The 24,093-nt window shown below is 39.4% G+C and overlaps 2 protein-coding genes across 3 annotated transcripts; one reads left to right on the forward strand and one right to left on the reverse strand.

The window, feature by feature from the left end:
• Positions 1-462: 462 nt before the first annotated feature.
• On the reverse strand, positions 463-7,036 carry LOC118427437 (ras-related GTP-binding protein A). The gene is made up of 9 exons (XM_035837234.1): positions 6,872-7,036; positions 5,629-5,728; positions 5,152-5,218; positions 4,575-4,797; positions 4,270-4,365; positions 3,796-3,918; positions 3,152-3,243; positions 2,631-2,746; positions 463-2,197 (listed from the first exon to the last, which is right to left on the reverse strand). Exons 1-9 carry the CDS (start codon positions 6,881-6,883, stop codon positions 2,106-2,108), a joined length of 921 nt encoding a protein of 306 aa, XP_035693127.1. The 5' UTR covers positions 6,884-7,036; the 3' UTR covers positions 463-2,105.
• A 383-nt stretch (positions 7,037-7,419) lies between these two features.
• On the forward strand, positions 7,420-23,604 carry LOC118427455. Of its 2 annotated transcripts, none has more exons than XM_035837267.1 (24): positions 7,420-7,599; positions 10,538-10,749; positions 11,164-11,376; positions 12,225-12,348; positions 12,790-12,985; positions 13,247-13,282; positions 13,699-13,779; positions 13,910-14,026; positions 14,207-14,305; positions 15,195-15,350; positions 15,572-15,664; positions 15,902-16,015; positions 16,467-16,562; positions 17,079-17,275; positions 17,729-17,900; positions 18,123-18,303; positions 18,626-19,007; positions 19,578-19,668; positions 20,533-20,614; positions 20,747-20,829; positions 20,947-21,523; positions 21,807-21,933; positions 22,389-22,479; positions 22,793-23,604. In XM_035837267.1, the coding sequence occupies exons 2-24, from the start codon at positions 10,593-10,595 to the stop codon at positions 22,979-22,981; spliced, it is 3,654 nt and encodes a 1,217-aa protein (XP_035693160.1). In that variant the 5' UTR covers positions 7,420-7,599; positions 10,538-10,592; the 3' UTR covers positions 22,982-23,604. The 2 variants fall into 2 exon arrangements, with proteins under 2 accessions (XP_035693160.1, XP_035693161.1); XM_035837268.1 differs by having other exon boundaries at positions 7,423-7,599; positions 12,237-12,348.
• Positions 23,605-24,093: the final 489 nt, after the last annotated feature.

The following is a 24,093-nucleotide window of genomic DNA, read 5'->3' on the forward strand; positions in this document are numbered from 1 at the left end:
TGTGTTCACACAATCTCTCGCTGGCTGGGGTTAATGACCCCCTCCCCCCTTAGGGCGGTGGGAATTGTATGACCGGCCGCTAGGGGCACGATTTTAGTCATGCTATTGAATACAACGGGTACTTGTGTTTTAATGATTTATATGAAAGTCCCTTTCTCTAAAACTCTCATCTGCACTGTAGCATTAAACTAGAATTCGGGCACCTCATAAATCCACGTATTTAGAGCTTTTGTAAATTTTATGCAAATGACTTATACATTTACATGATTTATGCATGGTGATGTTCATCATTGCCTAACTTACACATGTCACAATTATAATGAAGTCACAGATAAATGTGTTTGTGACAACTCATATTTCTTTTATCTTACTGACTTTCAATGCAGCATGGACATTGTAGGCGTTGTGGCCATAGACATAGATGCACCTGTACATGTTATCAGCATTAAAATCAATACTAACTTCATTTCCTTGTCTTTATTCCATTTTGCGTAAACATAAATGATAGAAAGATCCATGAACTGGCATACAGTGTATTCATATATTTTAGGTTTATCATACTTGAAATTTGTATCATCAATTAAGTCACAGTCTTTACAATATCCTCATTCAAATTTTGTAACCCTGTGTTTAGTGTAGCAACAAGTTAGCCAAATAAGGATCAAAGATTCATTTAGTAAGGTTCTTTTTAGCACAACCAAAACTAAAGCGTATTGGTTGTGCTAAAAAGAACCTTACTATATGAATAATTGCCAACCTGATGAAGTTATTCACGAAGGATCAAAGATGTTGAAAATCAAAGCATTTTGTAACGTTATATCCTATACACATGTAACATTCATCACTATTATTAGTACATGTCATGTATAGCTGCCCTAAACATCTTCAACTTTGTCCTAAAACAATCTTGATAGGTACTGTATGATTCTACATGAAACTTAAGCACAAAAGCAAAGCTATAAAAGAAGATATTGTATTGGTGAGTTCATCATCCAGTCAATCATAAATACAGAAGTACACAAGTACATTTACTTCTGGACAAAAACCTCCAAAATGATGTGCTATCACTAGTATACAGCCATATTTGTCCAGTATTTTCAAGTGTCAATGTTAAGCGAATCAATGTTAATCTTAAGCCACTTTCACGGCGTTTAAGTCATACAAACATCTTTTCATTTCTACTTCTTATTGATAAAAATGCCATTCATCATATCTATCCTTTTCTACAGATTCAAGGCCCAATATGCTGAATAGTTACAAAGTGCAACATGCATTTCAACCTATAGAGTGGTGTTAACCATTAACCCTTAGCCTCTGAGCACCAAAGTACAACTACCTGTAAACACATGCATGTATTACATTGGGAAGTTGAAGGTTGAACAGGGCAATGCACCTGCATTACCAATACACAACATATTGTAATAAGGAAAACTCTAGTTAGTGAGTTCAACTGACAGCAGAGCATTTCTTCTCTAACATTGACATTGCAATAATGTACAGCTAGTGGAGTTTTATTACAAAGCATGAAATATCTTTGTACAAGATAACAAGTCTTGCATTCAAAATAAGACATCAAAGATGAAAACAAAAAGTCAAAATTTTAGAAACTCAGACTTAGATTTATTCAAAGAACATGATTTATCATAATCAATTAAGTTTGATAACTACCTAGTAATATATGGCATTCTTTATGTTTTCGTGGCACTGCCAGACAAAAGATATTTAAATCTCACTCGATCCCCCTGCCTAGCCCTTCATACAAAATGTCTCCGCCCCTGAGGCATCGCCAAAAAGTAGAATGTTACTCTGAACCAGTGATATGGTAATGTGTGTTCAGGGTATACACGCTATACATTGTCGCTTTATTAGCTAATGGTGTCCACTTGTGTGGCTGTAACAGCGAAATGGCTACAACTGACACAGTGGTCGGAACATGGTGCATGTTATTTATAGGGTAACCAAAATGGTACTGGTCAACATCATTGAATTCTACCTCTCAAACACTTCATAACACACTGTATGGGTGAAAAATGTTCATATACACTGGGGGATCTTGCACTGTCTTTTGTACTTGGTTGTTGTTGTTGTGATTTTGTTGTTTCCCATCACTTGAGTAGCATCTGAGCATTGTTGTACCCCTCCAGCTTTTCAAAATGCTTCCTGGCATTTTTTATGTTTATCAACATGGCGGCTGAGGCTGTTGGGCAACAGGAAAATAATCTCAATGTAATGACTAGAAGCTGTAACTGGGACTCTTTAATGTGTTATACTGTAATACACATGAAAATGAGATGAAGGATACTTGAACTGTAATCTTTCATCTAAAAAGTCATTGTATTACACAACATAATGATTTAATTGTAAACAGACAAAAGGATGTGATTGATACATACTTCAGAGTCTAAGTAACAGCAAAATGATCTGATAAGTTTTACATAAAACTATTAAAAGACATGAAGTATTTATGATGTAAAAAGAGATGAACAGCCACGAAAACATTTCACCATTAACAGTTCAGTAGGACACATCAAACAGTAAAAAAACTGTATATTTGTAACATTGGAACGATGTTCCAGTTGCACATGTATAAAAGAATAATGGAATGAATGGATAAAGAAAGGAATACTCACGTATGCTTGTGTCGGACATGATGACCATCACGTAGGTGTTAGATGTGAAGATGTCGATGAAGGCCGCAAACGCTGAGTTACGAACCTCCATGCTCTGGAACGAAGCTGCCAACTTGCTGCAGATTTAACAAGAAATCAAAGATCTCCATGAAACAATTAGAGTTTTTGCAAATTTCTCCCTTTGTTCATTATTGTGAATTTCTAGAAAATTATGTCTAGGTATTTTCCTGCTTCCTTGTGAGATTTGGACTCAAGTCAAGCCTGCGGGAACAACTTTGGACCTGGGCCAAACCAGCCCTCCCCTCCTTTGATTAAGAATAGCAGGAACAAACATGCACACACCAAGACAAACAAACCAAAAACAATACCTTAGTTTTCATGGAGGTAACAATCAAACGTGGTCAGATATGTCTTAAACTGTAAAACCCCATGAAACATGAATCTATGGACATCGTGGTTAGCTTTTTAGCTTGTAAATGTAGTAAGTTTTGTTGGAGAACTATTTGAACCTGAAATCTTACCTGCAACTCAACTTGAACTGCTTGATGATGTTGGAGATCTTCTCAAACCTGTGGACGTCTCTGTGTGGCTTCCTCTGACAGTGGGAGATAACCTGCACACACAGGGAAAGGGTTACTCAGCCTTGCACTGACAACTAAGAAACCTGTTCAGTTCTGTTCTTTCTGTGTTTTGAAAGGCTAAATGAAAAACAGGATGCCCTGCATTTCAAGAACAAGCTGCTAAGGGACCCAAACTTTCATCAAGAGTTACCTGCCACTGAAAAATCAAGACCACAGAATGTCCAAGACTAAAGTTGCAGTACCAAGGTTAGACACCAGGAGGCCCAAATTTGACCTTGACCTTTTTGTCCACAACAAATACATCAGCCAAAACTATACTAACAACATACAGCAGCCACCCTAATACAAAAGTTGTTTGGTGTTATGCTTTGGTCAGCATTTCACAAGGTACAAAGATAGATTGAAACATAATGCAAAATATCTTGCGCAAGCTGTTTCTTTCCATAGCAAAAAAAGTTTCTATGTCAGTGGTATAGACTGTATGTTGTTTTTCTCATATCATGTACTCTTGCACTCTTTTGTTTTTTCCTTTTCTTAGTTTTGCAGCAGCTATAGAAGTAGCTCTGATCTCTGAAAGCACTGACCAGGAATGTAGCCCTCTCAAACAGCAGCACTTCATCTGCATCAATAACTTCTGCAAAGTTCCTCAGGTTGGTCTCCAGCTGTTCTACATTGGGAATCAGTTGGTACACAATACTGGACCAGGCCTGCAATGTACAACAGTCACAATAGTCAATGGTTAGAAATTACTGTACATGTAAGCAAGTACTTGCATGCAAGCTTGTTTAAACAGTAGGCAGTTGGTGAACTCCTACAATGTAGAACATACAGTTTATCAGGACTTTACAGGTGTTGACAGTAGATTACAAAGTTCTTCCCTACTATTAGATTCTTTCTATACTTAGTCTAACAAATCCTCAGCAGATTGGATATTGAAAACATGACAATTCAAGGAAATGAAATATAACATTTTTTACAAAGTGCCAAGAAAAAAGAAAACAACTGACTTTTAAAAAATTAGCTTAAAAGAGTCTATGCTGGAAGATGCAGAAACTTGCCTTGTATAGTGTCTCATCCCATATTGATGTTCTGAAGCATGTGCAGTCCAGTGGTTTAGACAGACGTCTCAAGTCTTCTTCTCTTTCTCTGAAGATCTAATGAAAGGAAAGAAGATGAGTTACATACCAAAGTTTCCTCAAGGTGTCAATACATGGAGCAGTTGGTCTCACCATGTATCTATATCTAAAATATCAAATGTAACAGAATGTTCAGAATTTTTTCCTGCGCAGCAAAATTTGTCAGAATGACAGACCATAGACTTAAACTCCCAGCTACACACAATGTACACAAGATGAGACCTCACCAATTCCCTCTGGTCCTCCTGTACCAGGTCCATCTTGTGCACCAGACAGAAGATCTTGGCATCAGGCGAGTTCTGTAGGATAGCCTCCAGACAGGACTGGTAGTAGTGCATGTCCTTCTCCAGCTCACGACTCTCCACATCAAACACGTAGATCAGGACCTCCACGTTACGGAAGATGTTGTCTCTCTGACTCGCAAAGTAGTTCTCCATAAACGCCTCCTGACTGTTGAGGGAAATATTGCAGGCACAAGTTTGACACCTGTTCATTCAAACATGTACAACTTGAAATATATACATCTATTTTTTCTGAACAACTGTACTGGGGGAAGTTACATTGTTTGCACCAGACAAGTCAATTTGCCTGTACAAATTATGTTGGTAAAAATCATCCTTTCAAATCAAAGTTTGCCTGTAATTTCCAAGACAAAAATTAGACTTCAGTTGCAGAAAAAGTTACAACTACCCTTTAACAAAGATGGGGGCATCACAAACTTTTGCAACTTATGATCCACTGCTCAGTGAGTCACATGTTCTATCTCCATTACAAGACTCCACAGAACGCTCAACACAAACTCACCCTCCACAGTCCCATAGGTTCAGTACCAAGTTGCCCAGGAAGCGAACATGAGAATGTTCAACATCAACTACAATGTAAAAGAAAAGACATTAGAGATTAGAAATCATGTACGAAACTTGGTTGCCATATGGCACAACATGTACACATTACACATCTGACATGACAGGAGAAAATGAACTGTTTTACCAACTTTTGATTGACAACACTAGTATGTACATTATAGTACATTTGAACATGATTATATGTACTTATACAAGTATCGAGTATACTTATGATGATGATAATATAAGTGATTCTGGATTGGAAAAGAAGTACTCCATACACTTAATACACCAACTGTTTCTTGTAGGTATAGGACTTACTAGACACCAGTTGCCTAACAAAAACATACATGCTAACATCATAGCTTACACTATCAATGGTAACCATTGTAACACAGGGTCTAAATACTAGACATAAATGTAAACTTAGACTTACTTGTAGCCCCTAATCTCCTGGTGTCCCTTGCAATGTAGTTTGCAAAAATGATGGAGCGCATACTGGTCTTTCCTGACCCACTCTTTCCCATTAACAGGACCTGGGAGGAAAAGCAAGATAAAAGCATGGTTAAAGACATCTAGATTACTAGTACACAGCAAATCCTACTTTTTTTCTATAAGGGTGGCAGGTTCTTTAAAATGCTATAAGTTGTCCTAAAAGTAAAACTCGGGACCTTTATTTCTTGTCACAACTCAGATCCAAGTAACATCCCTGGGGAAGGTACTCATTGCCGCCCGATTCGAGTCAAGAGTGATGAAATTGTAGCCTGATTAAATCTCACTTATAGCAGCCCGCCAAACATCCGCCGTCCCCCTAGTGGGGAGGGGCCAGTTACAGCCCTGGACAGCGGAGTTTGTGTTACACAGACTAATGAAATTGGTGCTAACCTGAAAACCGTCCCTGTCACATATAAGCCATACTTTGTATCTTGTACAATTGTTGTGCAATAAAGTTATTATTATAAGCGAGGCTTGGGCGGTTGCCACGGAATCGTTGTCCGATCAATTTTCGCCAAATGTGACAGGGGTATAAGGGCCCAACTGCCCCAACATCAAGAACTGTCGGGGATTCAAACTCAGCATGACCGGTTCTGACTTCTGAGTCAACAAACCTAACCACAAGGCCACTGCCATAATGCCAATTTTTAGGGCCGACTTAAAGCCTTCAGATTTTCTTGTAGCAGATGATGCAACATTTAGGCAATGTAGCTTTTTCGTAACAATTGATAGATACGACAGCAAAGTTTCTAGTGTCACATACACATCACCACAACACTCATCTCTACGAGATAACGTTATTTTATACATTCTGTCCTAGATGTATTTTCACCGATGACCAATACCTAGAAAAATATAAAAATGGTTTTCTTGCAACATGATTTGACATAATTTTTCGAAGTACAATGTTGGCATAGCTTATTACATTTTGTAGTTATATAACTTTCGTTGCTGTTCTTGCAGCATATCTTGATATTTACAAGCATTCAACGTTGTGTTGTTTACTTAGTGGTTACACCTGGGTTAAGGCCTGCCCCTACCGCCCGGTGAGCTACAGGTGTGACCTAACACGAACTTTGTCATAAACCTTGGATATGGGGAGGGGGGCAGTGATGTCATCATTCCACAGGAGAGAAGTCCATCAATAAAATGCTCAACCTGAAACAACACTACAAGAACTTTACCTTCTTCTTCATCTTGTCTGTTGTCTCGGTCTCCTGTACGGCCTAGAAAATCTTTTTTCTTCGCGGAGAAAGTCACGGAGGTAAATTCTAGTGTCTTCCCCTCTGGCCTTGGTGGTCTGCCACGGTCCTGTGACGTATCATGTGATAGGTGGACTGGTCCACGTAACCTTAAATGTAGGGTCCAGCTATCTATTTTGCGTGGTTTTGAGGCATTTTGTGCGCTATTCTGGTGATATGGGATTCTTTTGTAGATTAAAAAAATAAGAAAAGTTTCTACAACTAAAAAAGGGTACAAATTTTAACATAAATACTCGTCTAACAAAATGCATCTGGTTTGGTCATTAGAGCCTAGTGTGAAATACGAAATACCCCCTTGAAACTGAGTGGACTACGCCATACATTCTCGTGCTCAGGGTGCTTTTTCGTGAAATTCTGAAAGTGTCTTAATATGAGCAAAATACAAAAGTAAAGTACAAGATTATATAAGGCTAATATATGAATATTAGTGATATTCCATATGTCTACAAAAGTGTCGTTATATTGATGAAAAGTGTGCGAAGCAACATTTGAAATGCCTGGGAACGACGTTATGCAAATAAGGAACCGATCGAGGAGTTCAAATTTTGCCCGCTTGGTGAAAAACAAAACAACGAGTCGTCTGTAGTGTCGATAGATGGCGTTTATCAACTATTTTTCAATTCGCAGTGGTTATAGAAAGCCATTTTAAGGTAAGAAACATTCCACAAAGTATCAATATCTTGGTTTTATGTTTAATTTGACAACAACTTAGACGTGCAAAATTAAGTGTTGAGTTGGGGAGGGGGGTTTGTTTGTTTGTTTGTTTGTTTATTAGGAATCTCCATTAGTTACATTGAACTATTCTTCCTGGAGTCCTTTACACACAATGAATAAAATACATAACAACAAATTATACAGATAATGTTGATCAGACAACTAGCATAAATCAATCATTAACATTCTTAACTTATCATATTATGCAATACATTAAATTACTCATAACGTCAATCAATCAATTCATCATTATCCTCATTCAATTAACATAAACAAAAACATTATTATCATATCATATCATACATGTACATAATATTATCATATATTAGATATTGTGGAGGTCAGAGGTCATGAAATATACAGATGGGACATAGTCAAGTTTACCACCATGAGCTGATAGGTGAGTTTTTATGTCTTTGAGTTTTTGTCCAGGACCAGATTTTTACTTTGAATGCACGTGGATTTGAGGATGTAATGTGAATTGGTAGAGTGTTGTATGTTTTGATAGCTCTGTATAAGAAGGTTCGAGTAATGGCATTAGTTCTGGGTTTGGGTAGCAAGAATGCTCCTTTCTGTGCTAGTCTGGTGTTGTGAGAATGTGCGGTGTTAACTGTTTTTAAACGACTGAAAATGCATTTTGGCTGTTTTTCCTTTACAACTTTATGGAATATGTTGATAGTGCCTGTGAAAAGTCTTTCTTTTACTGAGGGCCAGTTTAACTGATTATGTAGTACGTCTAGGTTTGCGTCAAAACATGCACCTGTTGCCAGCCTAGCTGCTCTATTCTGGATAACTTGCAGTTTGTCTAGGTGTGTCTGAGGCGATGAGGACGTGAGTACTAAGCCGTAATCTAGGTGAGATAGGACCAAGGTCTGTATCACAGTTTTCAACAGGTTGGTAGTGAAGTATTCCTTATATTTCCTAATTGAAGCAAGAGCTCCTGCCATCTTCATCTTTGTTTTGTTTACTTGTAGAGCCCATGAGAGCTGCTGATCCACAGTGACACCTAGTAAGTCCGCCTGTTCCACCTGTGTAATGATTTTGCCTTCGATGGAAAGTTGTAGCTTCGGCTTCCTTTTTAGCCTATGTGGTGAACCCAAGACGATTGATTTTGTTTTGCCAATGTTGAGGATTAACTTGTTTGTCCTCACCCAATTCCATATCTTAGACAAGTCTGTCTGCAGCTTATTTTGTAATGCTGTAATGTCAGAAGCTGATGTGGATGGGGTGGAATCATCGGCATACATCACAACCACACTTTGGGTAGTTACCGTTGGCAGATCGTTTGTGAAAATACAGAAGAGAAGGGGACCGAGGCAGCTGCCTTGGGGTACGCCACATTTTGTTTCAATGAATGATGAGTAGCTTCCATTCACAAACACGGCCTGTTTCCTGTTTTCTAGGTAGCTTCTTGTCCAGTTTATGGCAGATTGTGTAAAGCCATAACTTTGTAATTTGGCCAGACAGATCTCATGATTGATAACATCAAAAGCAGCACTAAAATCTAACAAAACTGCTCCTACTAAGTTACCCTTGTCTATTTCTTCCAGCCAGTAGTCTGACATTTGTGTGAGCGCGCTAGAAGTGGAGTGGAAGCGCTTATACGCATGTTGATTACCGGAGAAAATATCATTTGAGTTGTTTGCCTAATTTCTGAAAATTTTAATATTCATATTCAACTCAAACTACTTGAAACTTACATATGGCTTCAGCCTAGAAAAAAAATGAAACGATGGCACTTCTATCCCATGTGCGCTTAAGTATGTTACTGGTTACTGTCAGAAAGAAGTGGTAGATTTTTGTGTTGAAAAATAAGGTATCAGGACAACTCGGCACCTGGGACAACTCGTCCCCAGTCAATCAGGACAACTCGGCACCTAGCCCAGGACAACTCGTCCCCTAGTTTAGGACATGTCGGCACCACATAATGACATATACATGAGTACATCATTTGTGTAATTTGGGCTCGTAAAACATTTTTACCAACTTTGGAGCTCTAGTCGATCTCATGACTATGATTTTCACTTTGCCAGGCAGGTACTTTGAAAGTTTCATAGCGTCGGCAAACTTGGGTGTGCTATGTATGAGCAGAACCACTGTGACCTTATCGGCCTCGGCAGTCAGTTCACCCGAGTTGGCTCAGAGACTGCTGGGTTACATTATATTATATACTAGTAGGCTACATGACATTATGAAGCATACACTAAGCTTCTTGGTCTTTGTGAATGTTTCTGTATATTTCAAATAAAGCTTACTCGTATTTTGACTTTGAGTATAATTTTTGAGTGACGCTTCCGGTCCTATTCGTGGACATAAAGTTCAATTAAAGAATAAAATGAAAGTGTCCAAATTTCTTTCATGGCTTTATATTATCTATAGATACCCAAATTGGGGTAATTTTGTTGCTCGGAAATGTCCAAAACTAAGGTGCCGAGTTGACCTGCGCTGGGTGCCGAGTTGTCCTGATTGGTCAGGGGCCCAGTCGTCCCAGGTGCCGAGTTGTCTCGGAATCAAAAATAATATCTAACATATGCGCCAAAGCAGATGTATGGCTTCATTTTGCTTTATTTGTTTGTCTTTTAACTTTTCAAATTATTGAAGTGTTAAACATTCAATTAAACATTCAATGGAAATAAAAAGGATTCTAATAAAAAAAACTCGCAACTTGGAAGCTGTACAAAAGATAAAAATGCCTCAAAACAAGGGGGAGCCATATAATGATATTACATGTATAAAAAACGTTTTGACTTGATTTTATTTAATTGAAACATTGTTGACGATAGATGATATAACCTTCTGGCCTATACATGGGGTAATTTGCTGCTGCATGTTACTGCATTGGCTAATTTGCCATCTCTTTTTTTTTCTTCCAAGTTTCAGGCTGTTACAAAATTATCCGCGCAGACTGCATCACCAAACAGTAGCAGAAATGGCAGCGTTGTCAGTGGGTGATGATGATGATGACATGATGAGTGGATTCGGGCCCCTCAGTAGTGTTCCCAGCTCTCCTGCTGCTCCGCATCACTTCAGCAGCCCTGCACAACAACAACAACAACAACATGGGAGAAAACAACAGCAACATGCAGGTATACTGATAATCTGATAAATTGATATTGCAATATTTCATTTTGGAGTGCTATGTGTAAAAATGTTTATATATTTGTTAAATGTAGTGTCTAAGTTCTCTAACGTAGGCAGTAAAAATCTACTGCTATTACCTTTTCCAAACAATTTTACACAAATTGCATGGTGAGTTGCAATGCACACTTTACAACAGAGTTGACTGTGGACTGTCTTTACATGCAAACATGTACCACTAGTTAAATAATTTCTGATGTTGTAATGATATGAAAGAAGTTGTAATTTTGCAACATGTTTTTTGTTGTTGTTGTTGTTGTCATCTCTATGACATGCAAATTATTTTGCAATGAAAGTCAAAGTCAGATCAGAGTATCATTCAGTTTGTCATTGAAAATTCATGTTTATACTTGTCTATACAGCTGACAGCGGCCTGAGCCCAATCACTACAGGCACCAGTGTGAGTCCCACTCTCACTCTTACAGCAGTGTCCACAGCGACCAGTCAGTCGACGCGATACCCACATGTCGACTCCTTCCTGTCTTCACTGGAAACCCCCACCACCTTCATCAGGGAGATGGAAGGGGTGAGGAACAGTCTGCAGAACATGCTCAAGTTGGGCCAGGCTATGGCAGGTGAGGCAATTCACAAATCTACGGCTGGTTTACTAGTACTTCCAGGTACTTATTGCAACCTGAATAAACAATAAGGTTAAAGTTAGGTAGGCTACTCAGAAGCTCATGTAATGGAATTTGGTTGTGGCTTGCTTTTGCTTTGTTCACCATGCTTGAAATGTGATAAAATGACACAAATATGTTGACAATACGCATCCTCCTAACGCCCGGTCCCCAACGGCATTACCTTATGGGACCCTGCTATCCCATGCCCTATAAGTGGCTATTATGATTGTCGCCACAAACAAGCTGTCAACCAATCAGAGAATAGGCCTTTCTTGGGCTTGTTGTTGTCGCAAGCTGTCTCGCAAAGGCCGCTGGGAAGCTATCAGCCAATCATGTTACGTATTACCATGGCTTTGTTTGCTCACCATGCCTACGCCCAATATACCCAACGGCTGACTGCCCATATAAGGGTAAGCTCATTAATATTTATAAGTAGGGCGGTCCCTAACTGGTCAGAGTACACAAGGTAGCAGAGGTAAACACAGGAAGTTTTGACACGACTGTGGTTCCTCTGCGTAGGAGAATGACAATACGTTGCAAATACATGTATCAATCTGACTGGAGATTCTGAAATTCAGAATATTTGTTCTTTTGGCGCCAAAATTCAACAATACACTGTACTTGTCTAGTCTCAAAGGCCTTCATTACCCACAATTCATGTTGCTGTGCATGCATATACTACAACATGTACTACAGTACTCAGAACAGTGAACAACCATATTCTGTTCAGCTAGTGGAATCAGACCCAAATTATTTTTTGCTGATTAGTCCCTCCACACAGTCATATGTTTAACCATGTGTAGTTGTGTCCACAGACAGAGACAGTTTTGAGCGAGTGGAAGGTCTCGGCCTGCTGACAGCTGACCGACATAACAGGAAGGAGGCAGACGAGTCTTTCGACAGCAACACAACCGCACAACTCTTAACGTAAGGGACTGTGTTTTCAGTAGATTGTTATTGAATGAGTGAGAATATTTTGAGCTGGTACATAATTGTCTTTGTACGTACCAATTATTACCAACCAGTGTTCCAGCCAGCCTGAAATTTTTTTCCGTCCCCTAGATTTTGAATGGAAATCTTGTCGAAGGCACGGCAAGGGGTATCAGAGAGTAACTAGGAAAATTTTTAAATCTAGAGTTTCTAGACCCTTTGAAATACTATTTCCTATATTGTGAGGGGCAGCTTGGTTCAACTAATATCTTTACATGCCGATTTTTGTCCATCACAGAGGACGGAATGGGCAAAATTTTTGTCCGTCCCCAGCGGCAAAATCCATCAAAGAATATTGAAGGACAGATGCTGGCTAGAACTCTGTTACCAACAATGACCCATTTGAACAATTGGCTAACATATCTTGTCTCATTTCAGTGCTAAACCAGTCCTGGTATCACAGGATGTGTCCCCTGTGTCTGTGGACAGTGGTTTGCATACCGCACGGGGCCAGTGGTCAAGCAGAGTGGATGGGGAACTGGCGTCCGAGCGGCGCAACAGCCGCTCTGAGTCTTTGTACGTAGAGAACCAGATTCTACGGGACAGTGTGGAAAGGGAACGTTTCAGACGCAAGGTACATGTGATAAGAGTTTTCTGTTTAGCATAATAACATAAGTGGCTGTTTTTATCTTCAAGGCTCTTTTACATGGTACCTAAGTTATACTTGATATTGCCATCTTCTTATAACTTATGTGTTCTCCACTGTCAAAGCTTAAACTTTCAAGAGAAGGAGTTGTTTGAAATTGTTACTTGGTGATGTACTGGAGTAATAAGTAAGACTTGTTTTGTCCTATAACTTACTTACATATTTCATTTCCATTTTTATTCATTTCAGCATTGTGAGCAGCAAATCCAGGAACTCCAGAGTAAGGTAGGCATTAAAGTTAAATGTTCTTCAAAAAACTAACTTTTACTTAGTATGTAAGCCTTTATTCATTCCTCGTAATCAGTGACAGTTGATCATGCCAGCTCTGACAAAAAGTGACAGTCAATGTAACTGTCAGTCCGTAACACCCTTGCCCAGTCAGTAGTATGTGTTTTAATGACTGTCCATTGGCACTGTTATTTCCATTACTGTAGCAGTATGTTATTATAGTGCTATCGTGAACTCAAAACCACCACAATTTCTCCTTGATGTGAAATTTAATCACCACAAACTTAAAAATGTAAATGTTTTCAATTCAGTTCAGACATATTCACCAATTCGATTGCAATACATGTCCATATATACTATAGTAAGTACTGAGTGATCAAGTTTATATTTTCATCAACATATTTCACTTACAGATTCTGGAACTGCAACAACAATTAGCAGTAGCTGTCTCCACAGACAAGAAGAAGGATGTCATGATTGAACAACTTGATAAGGTTTGGCACCCTTCTATACTGAGTAGTCATAAAAGATTGAGTAGGCGTGTGTTGCATAGAAATCTGTCATTATTTGTGAAGGTCCTGCAAAATGATGGAGTAACAGCAACTTTGTAATTTTACTTTCCAGACCCTTGCTAAAGTTGTGGACGGCTGGAAGAAACAGGACACTGAGAAAACTGAGCTGATCAGAAAGCTGAAAGAGGAGAAGTATGCCATAGAGAAGGGTCATTCCAGACAACAGGAGGTGATTGTAACTTCAGTTTGTGAAAATAACTTTACCGAGTTTGACTAAAATATTCCTGTAGCATACAAACCAAAGACCAAGTGCTAGCCGGTTTCTTGTAAAGTTGTATTAATGTATTTTGTCCTGGTTACTGGTAATAATGCCAATGTAGGCTGCTGAACTTCTGCCTTGTACACATAGGTGTTGATGAACTTTGAGAAGGATCTTGCCCAAGCCGTGGAACAGCTAGCCATAGAGCAGCAGAGAGCCAGCATGGCTGAACAGGAGAAAGTGGCTCAGGTACTGAATTTTTTTTGTGTGGGGATTGCTTCATCATGTATATGTAAAACCACTACTACCACTACTACTGCTTCTACTACATGAACTACCACTACTAGTACTACTGTAAAAAACTAAAACCACTGGTGTATGTACGTGTAAACTGGCAAACTGGTAGCAGCCTCACAGTGGAGCTCCTAGCCCCAATTTGTTTGTAACTCACTGGGAGAGCCAAATCAAATCCTGGAAGGGCATCTTGGTTGGAGCTACACTATCCTTTTGGAGGGATGTAAATTGGGGATCTTATACACCTTTCTCACGCGGCGGCCATGATAGATCGAAGAAGAGGTCAATGAGGCAAACAGACAAAACTTATTTCTAAAATCAGGTCCCATTTAGTTTTCCCCCAAACCACACAAATTTTCATGATATAAGATAGAATAATAAATATTACAAGAAGTGTTATGCACCGAAAGATGTAGCAATTTAGAGTAGTGTAGACTGACCCCATAGTCCCTTAAGAGATGCAAAATAACAACATAATAATGCAAATTTTTAACGAATTTGCAGCCATTCACTTATTGGTCGATTTCCTAATTGGCAGGCTACCATTGGTCGAACTGCTAATTATGATGGACAGCCTTTTGTTTGCCACATTGAACTCGTTTTAGATCTATCATGGCCGCCGCGTGAGAAAGGTGTATTATCAAAGAGGTGCCTCAAGCACATTAATGGGGAGGGCCTAGCAACCCCTTCCTGTAAACAAAAGTACCCTGCTACAGAAACAACTGGTTGTGCTCTTTTTGCAAGGACCTTGTAGGGTGTACAAATAAAGACAATGTGATTCTTTTATTGATTGAGCTGCCAGACCCTACATCCACCAATCTAAGTTGTCCACTTTCATTGTTAGTTTCAAAAGCAGCAGGAGGAGAAAGCCAAGACACTGGATCTTCTACAAGGAGAGCGGGAGAAAGCCATACGGGTGGAGTCTGAGAGGGACCAGCTATTACAGCAGGCAGAGGCTCTACAGAGGGAAGTGGACAACTTCAACCAGACGCTGGAAACAGTATGAAAGCACTCTATTATACAATTGTGTTTGTTTAAAACTATTTTCTACACAAAAGAGGATGACAAATGACTTATTTATCTATTTTTATTTTGAACTTTATGATTGAGATTTTTTGAGACAAGACACAAATTAGACAAGAAGACAGCAAACAGCACATCATTTGACAGCATTTGATTATAAAAAGTTTAGCTATTTAGATGTACTTGTATTCTCTCTAGGAAAGGAGTACCTTTAGAGCTCAAGAGGAAGAACTGCAGAAACAACTAGAGCTGCTGACAGAAAAACACCAAGAAGTAGTCGATCAGGAAAAGGTGAAAACAATATAAGTTGACCAACATTTTTTATTTTATTTGTAAATCTGAAATTCAATAAATTACAGACATGTACATTATGTGCATGTGCAATTTCGGCCATTTTTTGTCTGTGGAATTGTGGGATTGTGATGAATTTGGTATGTGAATGGGAAACATACTCTAAGCCTAGACATTGAATAGTGGACTACAATTTACCATGAATGGTGTACCTCAAGGATCCCTTCTGCTCCCCAGGCTGCAGTCCATGCTGAGTCCCAGAAGGCCCAGGAGCACCAGAAGGCTCTGTCCTCAGCACACAACGAAATCGGTCAGCTGAAGATGGAACTGAGTGCAGCCAACAGAGACAAGGTTACTGTCCACAAATGAGTATTGCCAACGCTGTAGAGATAGTATTGCGGAAGAATATTGTAGTCAAATGATGTCATATACAGCCAAATCTATACAAGTGACCACCTGACTGTATTAGGACCACTAGGCCTTAAGTGACCACTTTTTGGTCGCCCTTTATACAATATTTCCCATTGACACAAGCATTAAGAATCCTGGCTATAATAGTGATCATTTACATAGACCCTATTTTGTTTGTCACCCTGAATGGTCTTTTGGGTTTTTGACTGTATGGGTTTGTCTTGCATGAACCCTGATGTATAGATAAATTCTGACATTGACAGTTTCTGCACATGAAATATGTTTTAGGTTTAGTAACTGAATTTTCTGAGATTACATGCATCACTGAGTAAATTTTGTTTTGAGAGAATGTGCATCACTGAATAGCAGTTTCTGTTGTCTATTCCAACAGGAGAACCTGAAGATGGAGCTGAGTCTCCAGGAGGCCAGGTTTGAGGCCAGTCAGAGTAAGCTGGAGTCAGAGTACCAGGCTGAACAGGAGAGAAAGGTAATACTAATGGCCACTAAAACTGTTTGTTAGCTCTTCAATGACCAAGGACCGTGAGGGATTAGAATGAGATATCAAACTGCTGCAGTACAGAGGAAAGTCGTCAGGGGCTTGAAATCTAATGATTGGTTTGTTGTTTGTTTGAAACTTTTTTATTCACGAGAAATTCAATCAGGCCGCTTTTTATTTAGGTCATGAGAGAGGAATGGGCCAGTTGAAATATAACAGATACAGATTGCATGTCTTTGGTAGGATTACGACTTAACCACATAGCAAATTTCATAACAATCCATCCATAGCTTTTCCAATTATAGTACATTTGTACATACATACAAATGCAACCAAAGCATATTAACTTTCTAAAAACAAAGAGGAATGAATATTTTTTTGTTTTTATCAGTCAAAAACCAATGCTGGCGCAGATGCCATCAACAAAATTTAATTGCTGTGGCCTTATTAATGTGAATCCACCCCAAAATACTTGATAAAAGTCAAAAATGTGAGTTGTCATTCCAGATGAGCCAGCAGCTAGCGGAGGCACATGAACAGCTGACCCAGACGGAGGAGAGGCTGAGAGAGCAGCACAGACGACAGATCCAGGAGGTGGCAGACAGGCACAGACAGGACCTGGACACACACATGAAACAGTTTCATCAGGAGCTGGAGCAGAAGGACACCAAGCTGAGGGAAACATGCCAGGAATATGATGACAGGTACTGTGATTCTTAAAAAGTTTGTGGCGGTTTTGTCTAAGAGATGACATCTTACAGAAAAAATCACAGCAAATGTACTGCAAAAGACAAAATTAGGTGCAAACTTCAAACACCACAAAAAGCCCATTTTCCTCCAACAGTGAATCAAAACCAAAAGAGAATATGTTAACAGCCCTTGGTGAATGTCTATCAGCACCAAGGAAAGGGATCGTGATAGTGTGAATGTCTATCAGCACCAAGGAAAGTTATCGTGATAGTTTGAATGTCTATCAGCACCAAGGAAAGGGATCGTGATAGTGTGAATGTCTATCAGCACCAAGAAAAGGGAGAGTATCAGTTTGAATGTCTATCAGCACCAAGGACAGTGACAGTATCAGTTTGAATGTCATCAGCACCAAGGAAAGGACATTGTTAGTGTGAATGTCTATCAGTGAATGTCTGTATTTTTACCAGGATTTTAGAAGCCAGAGAGAAGATATCTTCTTTGACTCATGAAAATGAGAAACTGGAAAGCCAGAAAAACGCCATGAAGACAAGACTGCAGTCTCTTATCCAGTCCCACGTAAAGGAGGCCATGTTACTGTTGTCTGATGTCACATCAGATGCTCTGTCCAGCTCTGCAGAGGTAGGACTAATCATGGCACAACAGTCATGTTTACCATTATATTACAGTGTAACACAATAAAGCATGTTAATCATCAGTATTTTTTGTTTGATTACATTATGAATTCTGACTTCTGATGGGTCAAATTTATACTGATAGTATTATTGGCATAAGGTGATAACATGTAAATGATATCTTTGCCAAACTATGACATTGTTGTCTCTTACTCTATGTTTTTTGCAGCCGGCTGTCAGCAGCTCATTTCGTCTTGGTGCACAGAGTGGTGGGAATAATACAACAACAACCAGACCAGGGCTGGGTGTCGGCCTAGGACCCTCCATGTTCTCAGTCAGTGGTCGTTCTGGGAACCTTGCACAAGAGGAAAATCAGAAGTTCAGCTTTTCAACCCTCTTCAAATCCGTTGGTGCGTTTTCCTTAAGTACATTGTTTTCTGTAAAGGAACAAGCAAAATAAATGTTTTCAGTAAGTTTTGGACAGTTTATACTTTCTTGAAATTTCCATTATGTCTTTTGATAATATTGAGCAATATATAAAACGTTTATTGAATGCTGTTTCAACAACCTCTAAATACATCGCAGCACCCTAGGGCGCTGAATTGCGTATTTAGGCATCAAAAACATTTACACATACATTAAAAACTTAACATGGTAAGGCAATTAGACTAACATTTTGCAGATTGTGATGGCAGCATCTGTTTGAAAATGTTGCTCTTGGTTTTATTCCAGATGCTGAAAGATTAGTTGTTCAGAGGCAGGAGAAAACAGAGACATTTGCCACACAGACTACTGACAGTGTACCACAAGGGGAGAGACAAGCCAAAACAGAAGTACACAGAGATATCACAGGACCATGGGAGTGGCAGGCCAAAGCAGAGGTGCACACCACTGCCCCAGGGGACAGGCAGCCCCCCACAGCAGAGGCACACAGACACACCACTATCCCAGGGGAGAAACAGCCTAGTGACATGACTATATACACCCAGACACAGACAGCGCCTGACACACATGTCACTTGGAGCCCAGAGTCAGTGATTGTGGGTGAGACTGTCGGGTACACCGAGCAGGACATTGATGACGGGGCCAGTGTTCTGTCAACAGAACCAACAAGGTTAGTTTTTGAAACATTACTCAAGTTGGCAAAAAAAGGCAGAGCAAACTAATATCCGGATGGTATCCAGGCTAGCAAACTGCTTCAAATACAGTTCTATTTTACAGTTCTGTAGTTCTATTTTATACACTCTTAAATAACCACTTCATACAGACATATTCATGCACGTATGTTATGACTGTCATATCCATATAGTTAAGAGTGATAATTTAGATTGGTTATTCATTTTTATTTTGCTGTGTTATAACATTCGGTTATGCTGAATATGATACTTGACATTCTTAAACTACACACTATTTGAGTACATTTGAATAAAGCAGTAATACTGTAAATTTTTGCTTCTGCTTCTTGTTTATTCAGTACTAGTAACCTCTTCACTGTGAACTTAAAACCAGCTCAAAAGTGATGGATCTGTCTTCTGCCTGCTTACCTTGTTGTTTGAACTATGGTCTAAAAGCCACTGCAAACACTCTATTTTGTCCATACCACAAAATGAAATCCCGGCATTTATAGTATGCATGCAGCTTAGATATCTGTAAGAGAGTAATATCATATTTCCCTGTGTTCCAGACGGATGGTAGACAGTCAGTATGAACCACTCCTGGAGAAGTTCAGTCACCACGAGACCAAGCAGTCGGAACTGCAGCACTATGTAGAGCTGGTAAGTTATAGGACACTTTAAACCATGATTTACATAATGATTGAGCTAGTACCTACACATCTGAAATCAAAATGCTGAGATCATTTCTCTCTATTCCCGGTTAGTTCACACCTAAAAATTGTTTGGTGAGTGATTTTTGCATTTTGCGACTTGCAGTCGCAAAATGCCTTCTGGCCAGTGTAGTCGCCGTTGTGATGTTGAGATGAACGGACCTGTTCAATCCATGCCAAACATTTGTATACCTGTTAAAACAGGCATTTCTTCAACATGTCCGCACTAGCGCAGTGGTAAAGTTTACGCATTCTAAACCAATGCACCCGGTTCGAATCCGGGGAGGTAGATTTTTTTCAACTTTTTTTTTCCTTTTTTACATCCATTAAAATACTAATTTTTACATCCATTTGGCCACACCAATTTATTTCTTTGGTTAACGGATTCGCCGCTTCGTTTTTTTGCCGAATAGAAATAAAAATTTCAAAAAAAAACTTAAAAATGCCCCGCAACAGAGCTCACTCAAAAACAGGCAATGTGTAGTGAAATTTGCTGCAGTTCACGCAAATTTTAACAGGTGGCGTCTAGATCTGCTGCAGTTCAGGCACATATGTGAATCTCTCCATGCGCCAATATCAGGTTTAGTTACTCTGTTCTATTTATATGACATTCTAATAACTAGAAAAAAACATTCACACACGCAAACATTGGCAAAATGCCAGCTTTTTTAAAAGCACTTGTTTTCTTTATTTTGGACTAAAAGTCAAGAATACTACATTATGTTTTCTGCTAACAGAATTAAGGGTTTATGCATTTTTTCTAAAATGTTCAGTATTGTAATGATAATGTTGATAATTTTGTCCTTATATCCAGCTGCTGCAACAATCCCCAGCAGGATATGTTGATGTGTTTCCCAGTCAAGACAGACCAGTACAGGAACACAGACATCACACAGGTCAGAACCTGCAATGATAGTCTTCTTAGCTGGGATGTGACCCAACATAAAGAAATAATGTGTCAGAAACTGATGAGTCATTTCTCGAAGTGTGAGATTTTTGTGATGGAATGGTTGTATTTGTCCATACAGAAGTGCAGACAGGACCTCCCAGTTTGGCCTTCCTGCCACCAGAGACTGTAGATTCCCCTCCTACGTCCGCCAGGACTACTCAGGTACTTCCCATGGCTTTGTTTTCTGCTTGCTTCTAGAGTCATGACATGTCTAATTTGCTGACTAATTGAATTCCATAAAAGAACCATAGAATAAACCTCTTTACATCTGATTTCCAGGTTGATGTCCAGGCAGTTGTTCCCAGTTCCCTTCAGTTCACCAACCGGTACATTCCTCAGCAGCCTGCACCAGGCCCTGCAGCCGGTCTACTCACCAGTGTACCAGACAAAGATAGCCTGGACCCCCAGCCACCACAGCAGGCACCCTCACTCAACACTCGCCCAGCTCTCAGTGCTGAATGGCTGACACAGCTCAGGACACAACAGCCTGACAGCCAGCCTACACAGAGAGATACACAAGCAGAGATTGGAACACATTTAAACACCAGCAGTCAGAATATTCCTTCTAGAAACATCCCTGTCCCTGTTATGAAAAGCAGGCTCCCACCAACACAGGTTGGTGCCGGGGTCTCTCACAGCTACCCTCCTATGATGGCCAGCAGTCCACGAGTCCTGCCAGTGTCCAACAGCCACAGAGGAACACCCAGTAAGGATAGACACGTAGGTCCAGGTGTGGTGACAAGGGTTCTCCCTACAGAGAGAGCGGCAGGACAACAAGCTCCTGTCATTCAGAGAACCAAGGTTTCTGTGGGGGTGTCACAGCAGGCAGGGGGACAGAACCAACATGGTTCATCAGGTAACATTCTTACTAAATTAGAAATAACAGCTTCATGTTCATAGATACAGTAGTGTTCAGTAGTTTTCCCTTTACTGAATTTTCAAGCACCAGTAGTGTATACTGTGTCTGGCTGACAGAGAGATAGAGAGGGAGAGTGTGTATACAAATGGTTTGAATAGTACAACCCTACACCTTTGTTTATTCAGTAGAAACCACTTATTTGGAAAGCCCATTTTCCAGCATTTGTATGATGAAATGATAAAAAAGTTGAGCATTAAATCAATTTTTTGTTTTGCTGTAGAAGCTGTTCCCCAACAACAGCCGGTGTGGCCCACTGACCCTGCAGTGGTACAGGAGCTGCTGAACATATATGCCAACAGGGCTGGTCAGGGATATCTGGCCTCTAACATGAGTGGACATCATGCTAGGTAGGTACGATGTACATGTCCTGGTAGAAAAATTTTTTCTTGTTGGAACGATCAAGAAAAAAACTGACCTGAAAATAAACAAGAAAGCTTCTGAAAAAAGCTGGCCGGTGCGTATTTTGGAAAAAGCCTGGATGTTAAACAAAATCACACGAAAAAAAGATTTTTTAAACATCGGCAAAAAGTTGACCAGATGTTGGACCGGTTAGGAAATGAACAGATTATACTGGCAGGCATTCACTCGTTTGGGGGCTTACAGATCCTAGTAGAAAGTAACAAGAGCAAAGTAGAGGAGAGTTGATAGTCATTTTTACCAAGTTTCTACAGTCAAACTTGGTCTGAAACAGAGACTGTTAATGTTCCTTACATGAAAATAGAATTTTAAAAGTTTTGATCTGTAGGAAGGTGATACCTTGTCTGATACTTCATGATTGTTCTGTACATTTTTGTATTTGCAGTTTTGCTGCTCCGTCACAAACCTCTGACCTGTCCTCATCCAGAGGCCCTGCCAGGGTGAAGCGCAGTCTGAGTGCAAGTTTTTCTCAAGGGGTAAGCCAAGCTCTGATAGGACTAGAAAGCCATGAAAAAGTGTATATCTTGTGTATGGTGTTTGCACTCGCGGCCCGGCCCCCTAGGTGCTTGTCTTTTACAGCTGTGCTAATCACAGACCAGATAGTTATACATGTAGCCTATAACATTGTAAGACTCTCTAAGAATCTAGGCATCTCTAATTTCTTCCTTGGCCGTCCATTGCCGGTCAGGTTTCAAGAATGTACATGTAAATCTCTTCAGGACACAGTCTTTTTGTGTCTTTTATATCATGTATCATTTCCTATCATGTATCATTTCCTATCTTCAACAGGAGTCCAATCAGCTTGAAAGTGAAAGCAAGAACATCAAACCACAATCTGCCAGCAAAGCACAAGTACCTCCCAGAAGTGCCAAGATGGGGAAGACCCAGGTAGTGAAGCCCACTCAGACAAAAAAACCAGAAAGGAAGGTGGCAGCTGGACATAAAGGGGACAAGAAGTCTGGTTCAGCTTGGAGATGAAGCTGCTGGAAATATATGTATATCAACTTGAGGATGCTTCTGTATCAATTGTCTGGGTTTTTAAGATTGATATTTGGAAAGTACATGTGATGCACTCTCGTACACAATTTCACAAATCCTCACCTACAGCCTATACAGTAGTGCCTATCTTTTCACCAGCTAATCAGAGAATCGACTTTACTTAAAGAATATATTTAGACAATTCTCTGGAAATCTTAGTCCGGTTTAGCAGAGCCTACCTTAGGTATACTGTTTAGGCTAAGGCAAGGCTCTGCATGAGAGAATGTGATGGAGGGAAACCTTTTGATAAAGTTTCGGTCAAAATATTCCTGAAGAAAATGATGAATAAGTAAATTTGTAGTATTTGTTCCTTTTTTTAATTCTAGGAAGTAAGTGTGTTTTTGAAGCCTTGAGACTGTGTGAGCTGTATATATCACTTTTACATCCTTACTTGTATATGTTGTTAACAACTTCTCATGGCTTTGTTTAGTTAAGATAAAATGTAGAAAATGTTAAAGATTATTTTGTTATGAGGGAAGAAGTAAGATAAACAAAAGAGTGACATGTACTTGTGTAAGAATGGTCTTATTGGCAGTCATGCCCTGACAAGTGGAACAGATTATCAACAGTGGAAAGTTTTTGTGATAATTTTTTAAATGCCTGTTTCTACTATTTTTTTTTAATCAGAAAGTTGTGACCTGAATATGTTTGAGCCATTTTAGTCCAAGATTGTAGAATATACTAGTAGTCCTTATTTTTTCTGTAGTTAATGATTTTAGTTCCATTAGATTTAGTTTACTTACATGCATAGCATGTATGAATTTGTTTGTAAGGCCACACCAATTTAATTTCTTGGTTCACGGATTCGCTCGCTCCAATTTTTTGGAAAAAAAAATAAAAATAAAAATTACCACTCAGCAAATTTTCACCATTAATGAAACTATTCACCAACTTTCTGGTGTAGCAAATTGGCCTTTATATTATACGGGTATTATCATTGCAGTTATACTTTCATTCATGAAAAATGGGACAAAAACTGACACTACTTTTGTAATTTTCAATGAACAGGTGCTGTTACTGTATAGTAATAGTGTTTTTGTACCTTTTTCAAG

This window comes from Branchiostoma floridae, chromosome 12 (genome assembly GCF_000003815.2).
Source record: "Branchiostoma floridae strain S238N-H82 chromosome 12, Bfl_VNyyK, whole genome shotgun sequence".
Classification (NCBI taxonomy): domain Eukaryota; kingdom Metazoa; phylum Chordata; class Leptocardii; order Amphioxiformes; family Branchiostomatidae; genus Branchiostoma; species Branchiostoma floridae.

What these genes read in the sequence shown, in the direction of transcription:
- LOC118427437 (XM_035837234.1), bottom strand. An exon ending in CAGGAGATTAGGGGCTACAA is followed by an intron (nt 5,219 to 5,628) that starts GTAAGTCTAAGT and finishes TTTACATTGTAG; the next exon opens with TTGATGTTGAACATTCTCAT. An exon ending in TTGAGAGGGCTACATTCCTG is followed by an intron (nt 3,244 to 3,795) that starts GTCAGTGCTTTC and finishes CTGTGTGTGCAG; the next exon opens with GTTATCTCCCACTGTCAGAG.
- LOC118427455 (XM_035837267.1), top strand. Translation starts at nt 10,593, where the DNA reads ATGGCAGCGTTGTCAGTGGGTGATGATGATGATGACATGATGAGTGGA. An exon ending in GTTGGGCCAGGCTATGGCAG is followed by an intron (nt 11,377 to 12,224) that starts GTGAGGCAATTC and finishes AACCATGTGTAG; the next exon opens with TTGTGTCCACAGACAGAGAC. An exon ending in TCAACCAGACGCTGGAAACA is followed by an intron (nt 15,351 to 15,571) that starts GTATGAAAGCAC and finishes TATTCTCTCTAG; the next exon opens with GAAAGGAGTACCTTTAGAGC.